At 38.7% G+C, this 15,060-nt stretch overlaps 1 protein-coding gene across 1 annotated transcript in view; it reads right to left on the reverse strand.

Moving 5' to 3' along the window:
• Positions 1–14,619, reverse strand: part of LOC138838630 (zinc finger protein 420-like) — a 54,598-nt gene extending 39,979 nt beyond the window's left edge. The window contains 4 exon segments of the mRNA XM_070038032.1: positions 5,267–5,785; positions 7,984–8,073; positions 9,272–9,398; positions 14,425–14,619. Coding sequence (XP_069894133.1) covers positions 5,267–5,785; positions 7,984–8,073; positions 9,272–9,398; positions 14,425–14,619 — 931 coding nt within the window.
• Positions 14,620–15,060: the final 441 nt, after the last annotated feature.

Here is a 15,060-nt window from a genome sequence, read left to right on the forward strand (position 1 = left end):
TGTATCACTGATTTTTCACATTAGGGTCTTGCTTCTCTGCCTTGGCCTTTCGACACACTAATTTTATAATTACATATCACAAGTAGCAAACAAGATAGTCACATATAACCAGAGCCACACTTTTATTGGCTAAGATACCATTTTCATTAAGCTTTTCCATGGGATACCCTACAAATTGTATCTAATTTCGGATTCCTGAGTTGCTAAGATTCCACACATGAGGGAGTGTAATTGCTCATTTTTAATTGCTGGTCTTAAATTAAAAGAAGGATAGGGTACATTACCAATTCAATGAGCATTAAGTCCCTTAAATTGTGAGTTCAAGCAAAGAGTTGGCCACATGATAATAACAAAATAATAGAAAACATTAATAAAATGTTATCATCAGGCATACTTTAAATGAATGTGGTATGTTGGTTCATAAATTGAGCTATAAAACAGGCCAAGGTAGGACTCCAGTCTGTGAACCATCCCTTCTCAGAAAGCATCCAGTTTATAAACATGGGAGAATGAGCTATTTCCAAATGGATGGTGTGCGGGGGGGGTGGTACAAGTAGGATGAGCAAGGGCACAGGTGCCTCCCAATCCCCCAATTTTTTTCACTATTCCTCTGTAGATAAGCAGAAGTGTTGGGCTGGGAAGGTGGCTCAGTGGTACAGTGCTTGCCTTGCATGCATGAGGTCCTGTCGAATCCCCAGCACCACATAAGCAAAAAGAAAAAAAAAGCTGGAAGTGGTGCTGTGGCTCAAATGGTAGAGTGCTAACCTTGAGCTGAAGAGCTGAGGGACAGCACCCAGGCCCAGAGTTCAGGCCACACAACCGTATCTTCCCCCCCGCAAAAAAGCAAAAGGGTGAACAGTGTGACGGAAGAGGTTAAGCTAGCAACTAGCTAAATCTTGCAATGTGAAGTCCACTGTCCTTTTCTTGTACATGGAATCATAAGCTGGATTTAAGGATTCTCTTTGAACAATTAAAATAAATACTGAAATTGTTGAAGGCACAGGAAGCATGAGGTAAAGCACTGAAGGAAACCTCCTGTTACCAGAGAGAGATTTCTTCAGAACGGCCCACAGAGCTCATGCTTTGATTCCTAGCTTTTATGGAGGCCAAGATGAAAGAATCTCCTTTGAAGCCAGCTTGGCTTCAACTCAGTTCCTGAGTTCAACACCTCATATTGGCACAAAAGCATTCCTTCATGAAAGTGTGAAAGTAAATAGGGATACAGGTGGACCAATTGCAACAATGAGATGTACAAGTCGTTATGTCGAAAAATGAAATTTACAACTTTGGTGGGGGGGGGGACAGGGTGGGTAAGTGGGGATGATTAGGTGGGGAGCTGGGGGGGATGAAGGGAAGGTATGGGAAGGGGAAACAAAGGAAGAGGCTACAATGCTTGATAAGAAATGTACTCATTATATCGCCCATGGAATTGTAACTCCTCTCTAGAGTATTTTCACAATATAAAATTATAAATTAAAATTTAAAAAAAAGAAAGTGTGAAAGTAGAGCTCTTCATGTAACCAAACAGCTCTGGACATATCTAGAATGACTGGCTTATATAGGATCTGGAGTCTTGGTCTTGGTTTACTAATTAAGCACTTTCTGATGTAACAGACATATTTTGTAAATGCCTCCAGGATATCTTTAATTACATCACTATACTGTGGCATCTATCTTGGCTCTAGAAATTCTAATGTTAGGTCCACCTTTGTGTTTCTGTAAAAGAAGACAGTATATTTGTTGGAAGCCACATTTTGGAAAATGGAATACTACAGTGTTTATTACACAGCTAGCAGTCTGCAAGCAGAGCCTGTAGTAACAAAGACTTGAAGTCCACAAATACACTTAGACAGCTTGGAAATAGGACAGAAAGGAAAAAAAAAAGAATAAAACCAACACCAAGAAACCAATCAGCACCAAGAAAGTGTTGAATTGGGACACTAGGATGACCAGAGACAAGCCAGGGGAAAGGACACAGGACATGATCACAGAGACATGTGGCATTGTATCTGGTGCCACTGCTGGTCAAGCCTAAATAGGACCTAAGCAGGAGGCAGGTCTACAGGAAATTCCAGTCCCAGGCACTAGACTAACAGATTGAGTAACATATCAGCCAAATGCTCACCCCTGCTTCCAGGAAACCAGACACACCCATCTGTTGGGTGGCAAGTGATGTATGTTGTCATTTCCTTCCCCGAGCATAAATACCAGACGGCAGACCCCACCAACCACCCTGTGGCAAATAGCGCACTACCACACCTGACCTCCTTACTTAATATTACTGAATTATTAAATTAATTTACAAAATGTTACATCCTCTTTATCGTTTTGTAAACAGTTAAAGAATTTGCTTTTTGTAAAAGCCATTTTTCTTGAGTCCCACCTCTGAAAGAATAATTCTCACATTCACCAAAAATTAAACATTCTTCTTTTGAATAGTTTATTTCTTCCTTCTTCCTCACTCCTTCCCTTCCTCTTTCCCTCTCTCACTTCCCTCCTTCCTTCGCTTGTCTCAGGGCCTAGAAGTGATGCTGTAACTCAAGTGGCAGATGGTTTTATTTTTTTGTTAACTTCAATTTTTGTGAGATTGATCAATATCTTTTTGTGCCTGATTATTTTCCCTAATGTCATATCTACATTGGCCCTCTATGAGATAACACAGGCATGACACATCGTCCACACTGGTGTTTCATTATAGCTTACTCAGCAGAACAACTAAATGGGCTAAGAGTGAATCAATCACAAGTTGCTCATCACCAGTGATTAAATAAAGAAAACATCAAGCACTGAAGACACTTTGGGGTTCTGCGCCAAGGCAAAATGCAGAGACTCTTGTTTATTTATCAACCATATTTTTTCATTTGTTCTTTTTTTTTTTTTTCATCCAGTCCTGGGGCCTAAACTCTGGGCCTGTGCACTCTCCCTCAGCTCTTCAGCTCAAGCCTAGTGCTCTACAGCTTGAGCCACAGCACCACTTCCAGCTTTTTTCTTTTTGCTTATGTGGTGCTGAGGAATTGAACCCAGGGCCTCATGCATGCAAGGCAAGCACTCTACCACTAAGCCACCTTCCAAGCCCCCCACCATATTTTTTAAAATATATATTGTAGATATACTATATAGATTCGTTATACCATTATATGAGTTACGTCATGAATACATTTCCTATTGAGCATTGTTACCCCTCTGAGAAAGACTTTACTACTATGTATGTACTGCAATAAGGACTAATATCTTCCATTAGATCTTCCATTCAGAAACTGAACTGGAATAAGTTAGGCCTTTGTACTATAAGACATGTATCACACATACGGAGGGAGACTTAAGGGAGCAGTAGAAAAATGGTTGTTCTCATGTTCTTGCCTCCAATCATCACATTCTTTACCTATCTATTGTTCCCCTAACCATTTTGGAGATGACCTGAATCCAGTCCCAAAGGGCCAGAGCTCATGTTTCTAAGAAGAGTTTATCAAATTACCCTGACACACCATTCCTTAGTATAAAAGACACAAGTTAATAACTTGAATCTCTGAATTACTTGTTGTGATTGGTTGTTTCCACATGCTTTGAATAATATTGAAGGACACCATATCCACTCAACACGATGAGAGGATGAGAAATGTTGGCTCAAAGAAAGCTGAAGAGTGAAGAATGGTTTTCCATCATACCTAGCTTACCTCTGTCAGGAAGCATTTCTCTATATAATTTATAGAGGTTTTCTGACAAATGTTTTCCTACATTGGGCTATTTTCCTGGGTGAATGTTTTACTAATTGCTAAAGGACAGCTTCTGGTTGAAACACTTCCTCTCATGTTTATATTTACAGAAATTCTGCTATGTGTCCCGGTCTCTGGAACCTATACAGATATGACTTCTGGGAAAATGTTTTCTATACTCATAATTTCTTTCCTGTCTATGCTCTCACATATGCTCAGGATTCAGTTCTGATTGAAAGTCATTTCACATAGGTTCTATGCACTACTTTCTTTTCTCCTACATGAGTCAGTTCTCTGATGAACATGAGGTATTCCTTTCTGATCAAAGGATTTCCACATTTGTAATATTTGTAAGATTTCTTTAGTGTGTGTGTTCTATGAACTTGGATCCATGAATACTTGGTAAAAGACTTTCCACATTTGTTACCTTTGTATTTTCTCATCTGTGTCTGTTCTCTGATGCAAACTGAGTTAGGACTTTTTCTTGAAAACCTTTCCATTTATTTTTCCTATGTAGGATTTCTCTCCTCTTTGTGTGAGAGGGTGTGTCTCTGTCTGTGTGTTTTGTGTGTTCTGTGATCAACCCTGAGCTGTGTTTTCTAGTTGGAGGACTCCACATCTGCTATATCATAAGGTCTCTATCCTGTATTAGTTCTGTATTGCAATTTCAATTTTCTTACAGATCGAAAACTTTGTCCATTTGGTACAATCCTAAGTTATTTCATTTGTGTGAATCAACTTATGTGTATTAAGCTGTGACCTCCAGGTCTTTCCACACTGGTTGCATTCATAAGGTTTCTCTCCTTGTGTTCTGTGATGGATGTTAAGGTGTGCTTTACAGGTGAAAGAATTTCCATGCCTGCTACATACATAACATTTCTCTCTGGTGGGTTTTTTTCTGATGGACAGAAAGTTGTATGTTCTGGGTGAAAGACTTTCCATATAGCTTACATTCATAAAATTTTTCTCCTGTTTTTGTGCTCTCTGGTGGACAGTAAGGTGTAGCTTCTGGCTAAGACTTTTCACACATATGACATTCATAAGGTTTCTTTCCTGTGTGTCTTTTCTGATGGACAGTGAGGTTTGACTTCCAGGTGATAGATGACATGCATGTTACATTCATAAGGTTTCTCTCTTGTGTGTTTTGTCTTGTGGCCAGTAATGTATGACTTCTTGGTGAAAGACTTTCCACACCTGTTACATTCATGAGGTTTCTCTCCAGTGTGTTCTCTGATGTCTAGTAAGCCTTGATTTCTGGGTGAAAGACTTTCCACACATGTTACATTCATAAGGTTTCTCTCTAGTATGTGTTCTCTGGTGGAGAGTAAGGCATGCCTTCTTGACAGAAGACTTTCCACACACATTGCATTCATAAGGTTTCTCCCCTGTGTGTGTTCTCTGGTGGACAGTGAGGTTTGACTTCCAGTTGAAAGACTTTCCACAAATGTTACATTCATAAGGTTGCTTTCCTGTGTGTGTTCTCCGGTGGGTAGTAAGGTTTGACTTCCAGGTGAAAGACATTTCACACATGTTCCATTGAAAAGGTTTCTCACCTGTGTATCTTTTCTGGTAGACAGTAAGGTGTGACTTCTGGGTGAAAGACTTTCCACACACATTACATTCATATGGTTTGTTTCCTGTGTGAATTCTCAGGTGCACAGTAAGGTATGCCTTACAGGTGAAAATCTTTCCACACATGTTACATTCATAAGGTTTCTCTCCTGTCTGTTTTCTCTGAGGGATGATAGGGTATGTCTTCTCAGTGAAAGACCTTTCACATTGTTTATATTCTTCAACTACAGAAGGCACATGGGGACGATATGCAGCACACATTTTACCAGGTTCACTGAAAACACCCATGTTCTGACACCCAGTGACCTTTTCTGTCCTCATTCCTAAGGAGTTCCCATTATTCTTAATCAGTTCTGACTTCTGTTTTGAGCTCAAATTAAAACTTATTATAAGTCTCACTTTTTCCTCCCGTGGGTTATTATTCATGACTGCTACTTCAGAGAGATATTTATTGTGACTTTCCTGACAGGTACTAATTTCATCCTCCATTTCTGGGACATCTAAAATAAATAACAGGAAAATAGACAAAAACATAAATGAGATCCATAAATTCCTTAATGTAAAGGTATTTTCTCACACTCTGTTACAAGATTTTCAAATATCAAAGCATTCCTTTATTCAGAATATATATTTTCTTTTTTTATTTTATTTTATTTTATTTTATTTGAGAACATACTGTACAGAGGGGTTACAATTACATGGGCAGGATAATGCATACATTTCTTACCAAGCATTGCAACCTCCTCCTTTGTTTACCCTTCACCTCCCTTCCCAGCCTCCCCCTTCCCCCCCACCCAATCATACCCCCCTCCCCCCCACACACCGACATTGTAAAGCTGGTTTTGACATGACATTTTGTACTTCTCATTGTTGCAACAGGTCCACCTGAATCCTTAAACGACTTGTTTGTCCCCATCTCCTCCACATGTTATACTGACATCAAATATAGTGAAAGCGGGGGTTACACTGTGGGGGAGGGACATACAAAGCAACAAAGAGACAATCTTATAAATGCATTAGAAACACATGCATGAAAGAAACGAAAACATTAAAATACATATTTAAGGGTTCTTCTTCCTAACATCACCTTATCTGACCTTTTCCGCTTGACTCATACCTATACTAGATATTGCAAATAAGGGAAACCATGGGACCTATGTTTCTTTGGGCCTGGCATACTTCACTTAATATAATTTTTTCCAAGCCTTTCCATTTCCTAATTAATGGGGCAATGTCATTCTTTCTGATGGAGGCATAGAATTCCATTGTGTATATATACCACATTTTCTTGATCCATTCATCTACTGAGGGGCATCTGGGTTGGTTCCATATCTTAGCTATGGTAAATAATGCTGCGATAAACATAGTTGTGCTGGTAGCTTTAGTGTGGTCTTGTTTGTAAACATTTGGGTAAATGCCCAAAAGTGGGATTGCTGGATCATAGGGGAGTTCTATGTGAAGTCTTTTGAGGAACCTCCATACTGCTTTCCAAAGTGGTTGAACAAGTTTACATTCCCACCAACAATGAAGTAAGGTTCCTTTCTGTCCACATCCCCTCCAGCATCTGTTGTTGTTAGAGTTCTTGATTTTTGCTGTTCTAACTAGAGTGAGGTGATATCTCAATGTTGTTTTGATTTGCATTTCTTTTAAGGCTAGGGATGTTGAACATTTCTTCATGTGTCTATTGGCCATCCTTCTTTCTTCTTCAGAGAAGCTTCTCTTTAAGTCTTTCGCCCACTTATTTATTGGGCAGTTGTTTCTTTGAGGATTTGTTGTTGGGTGGTTTAATTTTTTGAGTTCCAAGTATATTTTAGATATGAGACCCTTGTCCGTTGTATGGCTAGTAAAGATCTTCTCCCAATCCGTGGGCTTTCTATTGATCTTGCTAGCTATGTCATTTGCCCTGCAGAACCTCTGCAACCTTATGCAATCCCATTTGTCCAACCTTTCTTTTATTTGTTGTGTTTCCGGGTCTCTATTCAGAAAATTTCGGCCTGAGCCAAGGAGACCTAGGGTTTCTCCTATTCCATCCTGTAATGTTTTCAGAGTGTCTGCTTTGAGTTCAAGGTCTTTGATCCATTTGGAGTTGATTCTGGTACAGGGTGATATATAAGGATCTAGCTTTATTTTTCTACATGTAGTTAACCAATTTTGAGAATATATATTTTCTATGCAATGTACTAATTGAGAAAGTAGTACTGACATTTTACAATGGAAAATAATGTTTTTCTGTATTTCAGATTTTTCTTTTTTTGTCAAGGAAATATTTACTCAAATTATTCATCTATGTACTTTTAATGCTTCCATTCTGAATCTCACTCTATGCACAGCATAACTGATGAGAAATTGTCACAGCAGAGGATAGCAGCCCTAGCATACTCCTATTTGCCTCCTAACTTCATAATACTAGTTTAAAAGAAAATGAGATCTCCTTTCTACAATTTTTATTGTCTTTTTCTCTTTATGAATGACTTCTCTACAGAAAAAGAGAATTGCTAACATTAACTACACTGGCACACCAAATTCAGTTTGTCTCCACGTGAATTCTGGATTTACAATTCCTTGAGACAAAAGATCACCTACTTTTCTGCTACACATGACTCAGGTGTACAAGGCATATTTCCCTCTAAACAGCTCAAGATAAACAGACCAATAGGCTCTGGACCAATCATCACCTTCAAGATGCTAATTAACTCACCTGTGAAATTCTCTTCTGAGTCTTCTCTTATCCATGGATCTGTACCTTGCTCCAGCTTGACAATCAATTTAGGTTTAGGAACACAGAGGCCTGTGATTAAGAAATAGTGGAGAACTATTGTTCTTGCTGGGTCATCATTAATAGAAGGTTGCAGACATCCTGCTCACAAGGTTGCTCCTAAATCTGGTTTCTCAATTTTTTTATTTTTTGGTGGGTGGGTTCTGTTGTGGGGCCTGAACTCTGGACCTGGGAGCTGTCTCTCAGCTCTTAAGCTCAAGGCTAGCACTCTATCACTTGAGCCACAACACCAATTCTGGATTTTTTTATGCTTATGTGGTGCTGAGCAATCGAACTCAGTGACTCAAGCATGCAAGACAAGCGCTCTACCACTGAGCCACCTTCCCAACCCATGGTGTCTCAATTCTAACAGCTCCATGGTGGACTTTTCCCCAGCTACTCATTTATTTTGCCAATTGTGTGGCTTGAACTCAGCTATTTTGCTCAGATCTAGCATTCTACTACTTTGAGTCTTGGCTACCTTTCTAGTTTTGGAATGGTTAATTGGAGATAAGAGTCTCATGTTCATTTTTCTACACTTGCTGGCTTCAAACCAAAATCTTCAGATTTCCACCTCCAGAGTATCTAGGATTCCAAGCTTGAAACAATGCAACCTATGTCAGGTTTGGCTTACAAATACACACTTTCACACTTTCAACTACTTATTTCCAAATCGTACTGACACTAGTAATATATATTCTTTCTAGACTGCAGATCCACCTATAATAATCACCCCAAGTCTGGGAAGTCAGTTTCCTGTTAGTGGATCATCGTTTAGAACTTTTGTCCAACTACTAATTTGCCTTGTTAAAGAATGAGAATAAAATTAGCTCTTGAGTTACATATAATGAAGTTGAAGTTTCCCTTAGAAAGAAATGACACTTCCTATGGACTGGAATCTTTTTTTTTTTCAACAAAATGTAATGGTCCAAAGGCTTATACTTCTAACCCTACATTTAGGAGGTAAGATCAGAAGAGGCAGGATTGAAACCAACCTGGGATGGAAATTCAGACTATACCCCAAAACAAAAGCCAAAATGGTGTTGTGGCTGAAGCAGTAGTGTGAAAGGCAAACAATATAAAGCTCCCAGACCTGACTTTGGTTGGCTTTTATACTAGCAGTTTTTTACCTGGGAATGGACTGGAATATTATACCTAAACAACATAAACAGTCAAATGTCTACTAAAATGAAAGCACTTGATCTTCCAAATAAAAGTGACCTTTGCTCACCCAAGGACATTAAGTTGCTATAGGTCTCCAGCATTACTTCTCTATAAAGGTTCCTCTGTCCAGGATCCAGATTCTGCCACTCCTTCCAGGTGAAGTACACAGCCACATCGTCAAATGACATCAGCTTCTGTAATGGCACATTTCCATCAAGAAATTAGACCAGAGTCATGAGAATTCCAATCTGGAATTCCATTATGCTGCAGGTATGCTTTTATCTTACATAAAATGTTTGCAGCTGGCTGTGTTATCTTTTAACTGGGAAAATTAAATAGCAAATTAGACATATTTGACAATACATAAACCTGGCCATTAAAATACACAGATTTGCAGGGCACCTGGTGGCTGATGCCTGTAATCCTAGCTATTGAGGAGGCTGAGGTCTGAGGATCAAGGCTCATGGCCAGCCCAGGCAGGAAAGTCCATGAGACACTTATCTCCAATAAACCACCAGAAAACTGAAAGTAGCACTGTGACTCAAGTGGTAGAGCACTCAACTTGACCTGAAGAACTGAGGGACAACAACCAGGTCTAGAATTCAAACCCCAAGACCAATAAAAAGTTACAGATTCCCTAATGCATGCAAACACATTTCTGCTGCTAGCAATAGAGACAAGATAAAAACTCTAAGGAGACAATAATCTGGCATAGTGACATTAAGTCTAAGGTGGTGTCTAAAAAATTATATTGTTATTTTTTATAAAATTTTAGTACATATCAGCATAAAAATGAATTAAACAAATATTTTTTCTGCCTTTACATATACTGCTTCACCATAAATCCTTTTTAGACCTTCTATTAACAAGTACTCTCATAAGCAAGCAGAACACATTCAGGATATCACATGGGATACAGAACCTACAACATTACTAGATCAAGGAAAAGCAGTGTCCACATGAATATTAAAAAACAGTAACAGTACTCCAGAAAGTAGCTAATGATTTATTGAGCCCTTATAAGACTTGATTTAGTTCCCACATAAAAATATCCTAGGTTCACCATGATTGGTTTAAATACTAAATATTGAAGTGTGGTCATAGATTCCCTGATATTTCCTTCCTATGTAAAAAAGAACTGCTATCATGACGTTTTGTAAACTTTCTCTACATTCTACAATACAAAATATAAGTGGGAGGAGAATAAAATGTTCCTTCAGAAGATTTTCATTTTAATAGGTCTTCATGGAAGGTGGAGGCAAATTAATATAGGCTCAAGGAACACTCAAGATGACAAAAATGATAAATATGACCAAATGCTCAAATGTGTTACATATTCCTCAGTCATTTCTCCAGTAGAGCCCTAAGGATACATTTTCCCTTGTGTTAGTTAATAGCGAAATTCCTCAGAGATCAAAATCAATTCCTGAGCAAACATATGTGGGATTTTGCAACCAATGATATTTCTAACTGAGAAAACTTCGTCACTGTATTTTTTTTTATCAAAATTACCTATCTTATACTGACAGTGAGTGAAATATTTAAAAGTAGTGGTATGGAAAAACAAAACTGAATACCACGACAAATGAAGTTAGACCAAAATAACAGAATCAGGTGAAATCAAATTTCCTTGTAGTTTATCAATTGGGGGAAAGATGTACTTTTCTGAACGGAACTCTGAAGTTGAGCTGAAGGGGAAAAGGTTTTAGAGGTTGGAATTCCAGCCTGACAGAATTGAGAGCACTGAGAGCTGGCTGCAGAAGCCTTAAAAGAGAAATCTGGAGAGGGTCAAGAGACTGGAGTGCAGGCCTTTTCCTTACTGTTCGAAAGATAGCATCTGAAACTGAGCTGCTGTTCACCTTGAAGGCTAGGTAATGTGAACTCCATGTCTGCATTTTCTCTGGGCAACAGTCTACTGTTTCAGGAGAATAAGAAAACGTGTTTTCCTCACAACCTGTTGTGGCTCTGATTATACTATTAGTATAGATAATTCATTTTTGCATGTTGTCAATGGTAATCTTCCCAGTGTGCACTCAAGGAACTATGCTAGCTTTCTGGAGCACAGGGATAAAGTGCCAGAGAGCCTTTGGAACCCTGGTTTCCCCTAAGTCTATCTGTTTGTGTTTTTGTGTTTCTCTAATTTTCTTTGTTTCTTGAATCCTGTAGAACTCTCTAGGCAATAATATTCCTATACTACAGGAAAAAAAAAATGTCAATCCTAAGAGCCATGTCAGCAACTTAAAGCTGATCACTAAGAAAATCTGAGACACATATGGAGGAAAGAGGGAATGAAAAAAGAAAAAAAAATGATAGAAAGATAGATACAAAGAGAGAGAAAGAGAAAAATAACCAACACTTACGAGTAGAAAATCAAAAATAGAGAGAGAAAATAGAGGAAAGAAATCTCGTGAAAATACTTTAGAAAACAAACAGGAATTTGTAGAAAGACCATAAAGCTTAGCAACAAATACAGGCGAAGTTTCAAGTAAGACCAAGACCATGAAGCAGTCCAAGAACTATATATGGAGAGTAATTTAAGTACATATAGGTTAATCATTCCTTAAGAACACATGAAGGTATGTATGACCACACTATTTCAGCAATTCCAAGAAAATTTCTTTGAGAGAGTTTAATGTTACTCATGAGGAAGTGATCTGGTGGCAATCTATCCTTCACCTTCCATGAGAAGTAACCTGCTTGGTGTCATTACATCACATAACAGGTATGACTACATTTTTTGACAAGATGAAACCTAGACATTCTGAAGCCAATCTGAATTCAACTTAGAATATAACCATTTAATCTATGAAACCTACAAGCAATCTTTATCTGCTAATTTACAAGTCTTTTTTATCTGATTTATGAATATGCTCCTGAGGCTGAATCTGTGTGGTTGGTATTGTTTTTAATTTTTGGACATCTTTAGGTTCATATAATGGAATGGAAAACAAATGAAAATAATAAAACAACTCACCAGAGATCCATTCATTCTGTCTTGCTGCTGACAATGAGCAGAAGATTCTGGAAACATGGCTGGGATATAAGGGAAATGATGCATTCAGATATGAATCTGTGAGATTTTGGGCCCAGAATTTCCTCTTGCAAACATGATACATGGGATGCAAAACCATAAACTTTTTAAAAAATTTTTATTTATTTTTTCCTGAAAACATAAAGCCTTCTTATAAGCAAAGAAACTTTAATTTCTCAGGCAGAGCATTAAAGTGTCCAATAAACACAAATCCAGTCAATTTCCTGTTAGATATTATTAAAGCAACTAATTTCTTTGTTTAAGTACACACTAAATTCAAAAAATGAATGTTCCCACTGAAATTATTGAATAATTGAAAGCAAAAACATATATTTCTACTAAACGTTATTATTACTGAATATACTTCAGGATGTATGAACTGGTTTTTTTTTCCTTTTTTTTTTTTTTTTGCCAGACAAGGTGCCGCAACTCTGGGCCTGGGCGCTGTCCCTCAGCTCTTCAGCTCAAGGCTAGTGCTCTACCACTTGAGCCACAGCACCACTTCCAGCAGTTTCTGCTTATGTGGTGCTGAGGAATCGAACCCAGGACATCATACAGGCAAGGCAAGCACTCTACCACTGAGCCACCTTTCAAGCCCATGAACTGTCTTTTTAATAAAAAAGTATCCTAGGCATCCATTGTATTTTGTGTTCTACCTCATTCATTTACGTATTTAAACACCGTGGATAACATGTAGGATGTAACAGTAATTTTCACCCAAAGTTAGAGATAAAAATGTTTATAGAGTATATTTCTTATGTTATACTATTTCAATAGTGGGTGTCAAATCGCACATTTCACTCTACCCATTGCACACATATGCAATGATTAGCAATTTGCCATTTAAAATGCTTTGGCCAAAGGGACATTAGAAAAGATCAGGTAACCCAGGTTTGAGAAGTCCCTAAGGTTCATTTCCCTAAACAGTCATGCGAAGAACCTTGGCCATCCTAAAGATACAACATAAAATAATCGATATAGGCATGACACACCTGAAAATAAGTAACACCTACAAAGCATACAACCTTGAGTAAGACATATTACCTCAAGTTTTCTTCTGTGAATTTTCTTTTTAGGCCACATGTCCCAGACCAACACTTTCTGTACAACCAAGCACAACCAATCAATTAGAGCTAGCATTAGCAAATCCATAGATGGCACATTTAATATAAGTTTGCATGATTACATACTAAAAATCACAGCGTTAACAGGCTGAATAAATTAGCAAGAAGAGGATTAGGGATTACTACATGAATAGATACTTTCAGTCATAACAATTACCCCACCATTCCAAACCACAGCCTCAGGCACCCTCTCATAACCATGCTCTGGCTTATTCCTCAATCCAGCTCATCATGCCTCCTAGAAATTAGTTTAATCTTGCAAGAACACAAAGTGATTGAGAGTGGTGTAGGAAAGAGTACCACGTGAATCTGGTGCTCAGGGAAGTAGCAACAATTTTTGCATAAGGCAAAGGAAGCTAGCAACATCTTCCCCTTCTTGTGGTTTTCTGTTTTTCCCTTTAGGGATTCTCAGAATTGACAGGGTCTGTCCATTTATGATGGAGATTCCTATTCATAGGGTGCTCTGCTTCAAACATTGCTAGGCTTCATTCCTAAAAGTACAGGACCAGCACTCACTACTCCAATATCCAGTGTACAACTGTCTCTAGAAACAGTGTCGAATACAAACACGTGTGAACTCAAGCCAGGAGATTAAAAACTCAAGCCAAATAGATTAAAATATCTCTAGGAGAAAAATCACAGAAGCCCCAAATACAACTTCAATGTAAGAGGACTCAAGGCAGGCACACACCTCACAATTTCACTAGAATTCTTCCTGTACTCCTCTTACACCTAGGCAAAGCAAATAAAGTCATATGGGTTAATAGAAGAATCCCTTGGTCTTGGAGTACAAGTGCACAATTTTTGGGCTCTCCTGGTCTGGACAATCACCCAGCTTGCTCTCAGACATTTGAACCTCAAGCAAATTATCAACTCCATACTGGAGAAAAGCATGGAGAGGGAAGTAGGCGCTTTGGTTCAAGTATCAAGCTCTCCCTCTGAGCTGAGGAGCTCAGGAATGCTGCTTTCAGGCCCAGAGTTCACCGCCCACCAAATAAACAGAAACAGAAAAACAAACAGAAACCCATGGAGGGGAGACTCCTGCAGCAATGACACAATTCCTACCTGCCTCAGTTCCAAAGCCTGAGATTCCTTCAAGTTACAGATCCCAAGCTCCACTGCACAGAGCTGGGCCCAGGGCTCCTGGCTAACACCTATGGAAGGCAAAACTGTATTTCTGCGCACTTCCAGCAGCAAGGCAAAGGAAAAGAATCCAGAAGATGCAGATTTAAAACACCCATGGTGGGCGGGGAGACGCATGCGCAAAAGCATCTTCTGCCCCACCTCCACCCTCCAAAAAACAAAAACAACCCAGGACTTTCAAAGAAAATATCCTCCAAGGAGACTACAATTCCCACAATGCTCAGTGCCACCCTGCTACATACCTGGGAACAAGTGTGCTTGTGTGCATAGGGACTTTTCTCTGCCTACTGTGGAAGTTAAGCTCAGTTTCTTCTTGAAAACCACTGTTTCCTCTTGAAATACCTAAAGCCACGCAGAAAATGGATATATATGGGGAGAATTGGATACATTGGATTTTCGATTCTTAGTTCTAATAATGAAATTGAGGTTATGTAAATGTGTTGCTTATACCTTTCTGTTTATTCAATGCCTGCCTTCTTCTGAATGAAAATTATATCTCTGTTTTGTCTTAAATTTTTTTAATACATCCCCTCTTACTTTACAAAGGTATTCACAAAC

Source organism: Dipodomys merriami, unplaced genomic scaffold, assembly GCF_024711535.1.
Source record: "Dipodomys merriami isolate MVZ:Mamm:240054 unplaced genomic scaffold, mDipMer1.0.p SCAF_286, whole genome shotgun sequence".
Classification (NCBI taxonomy): domain Eukaryota; kingdom Metazoa; phylum Chordata; class Mammalia; order Rodentia; family Heteromyidae; genus Dipodomys; species Dipodomys merriami.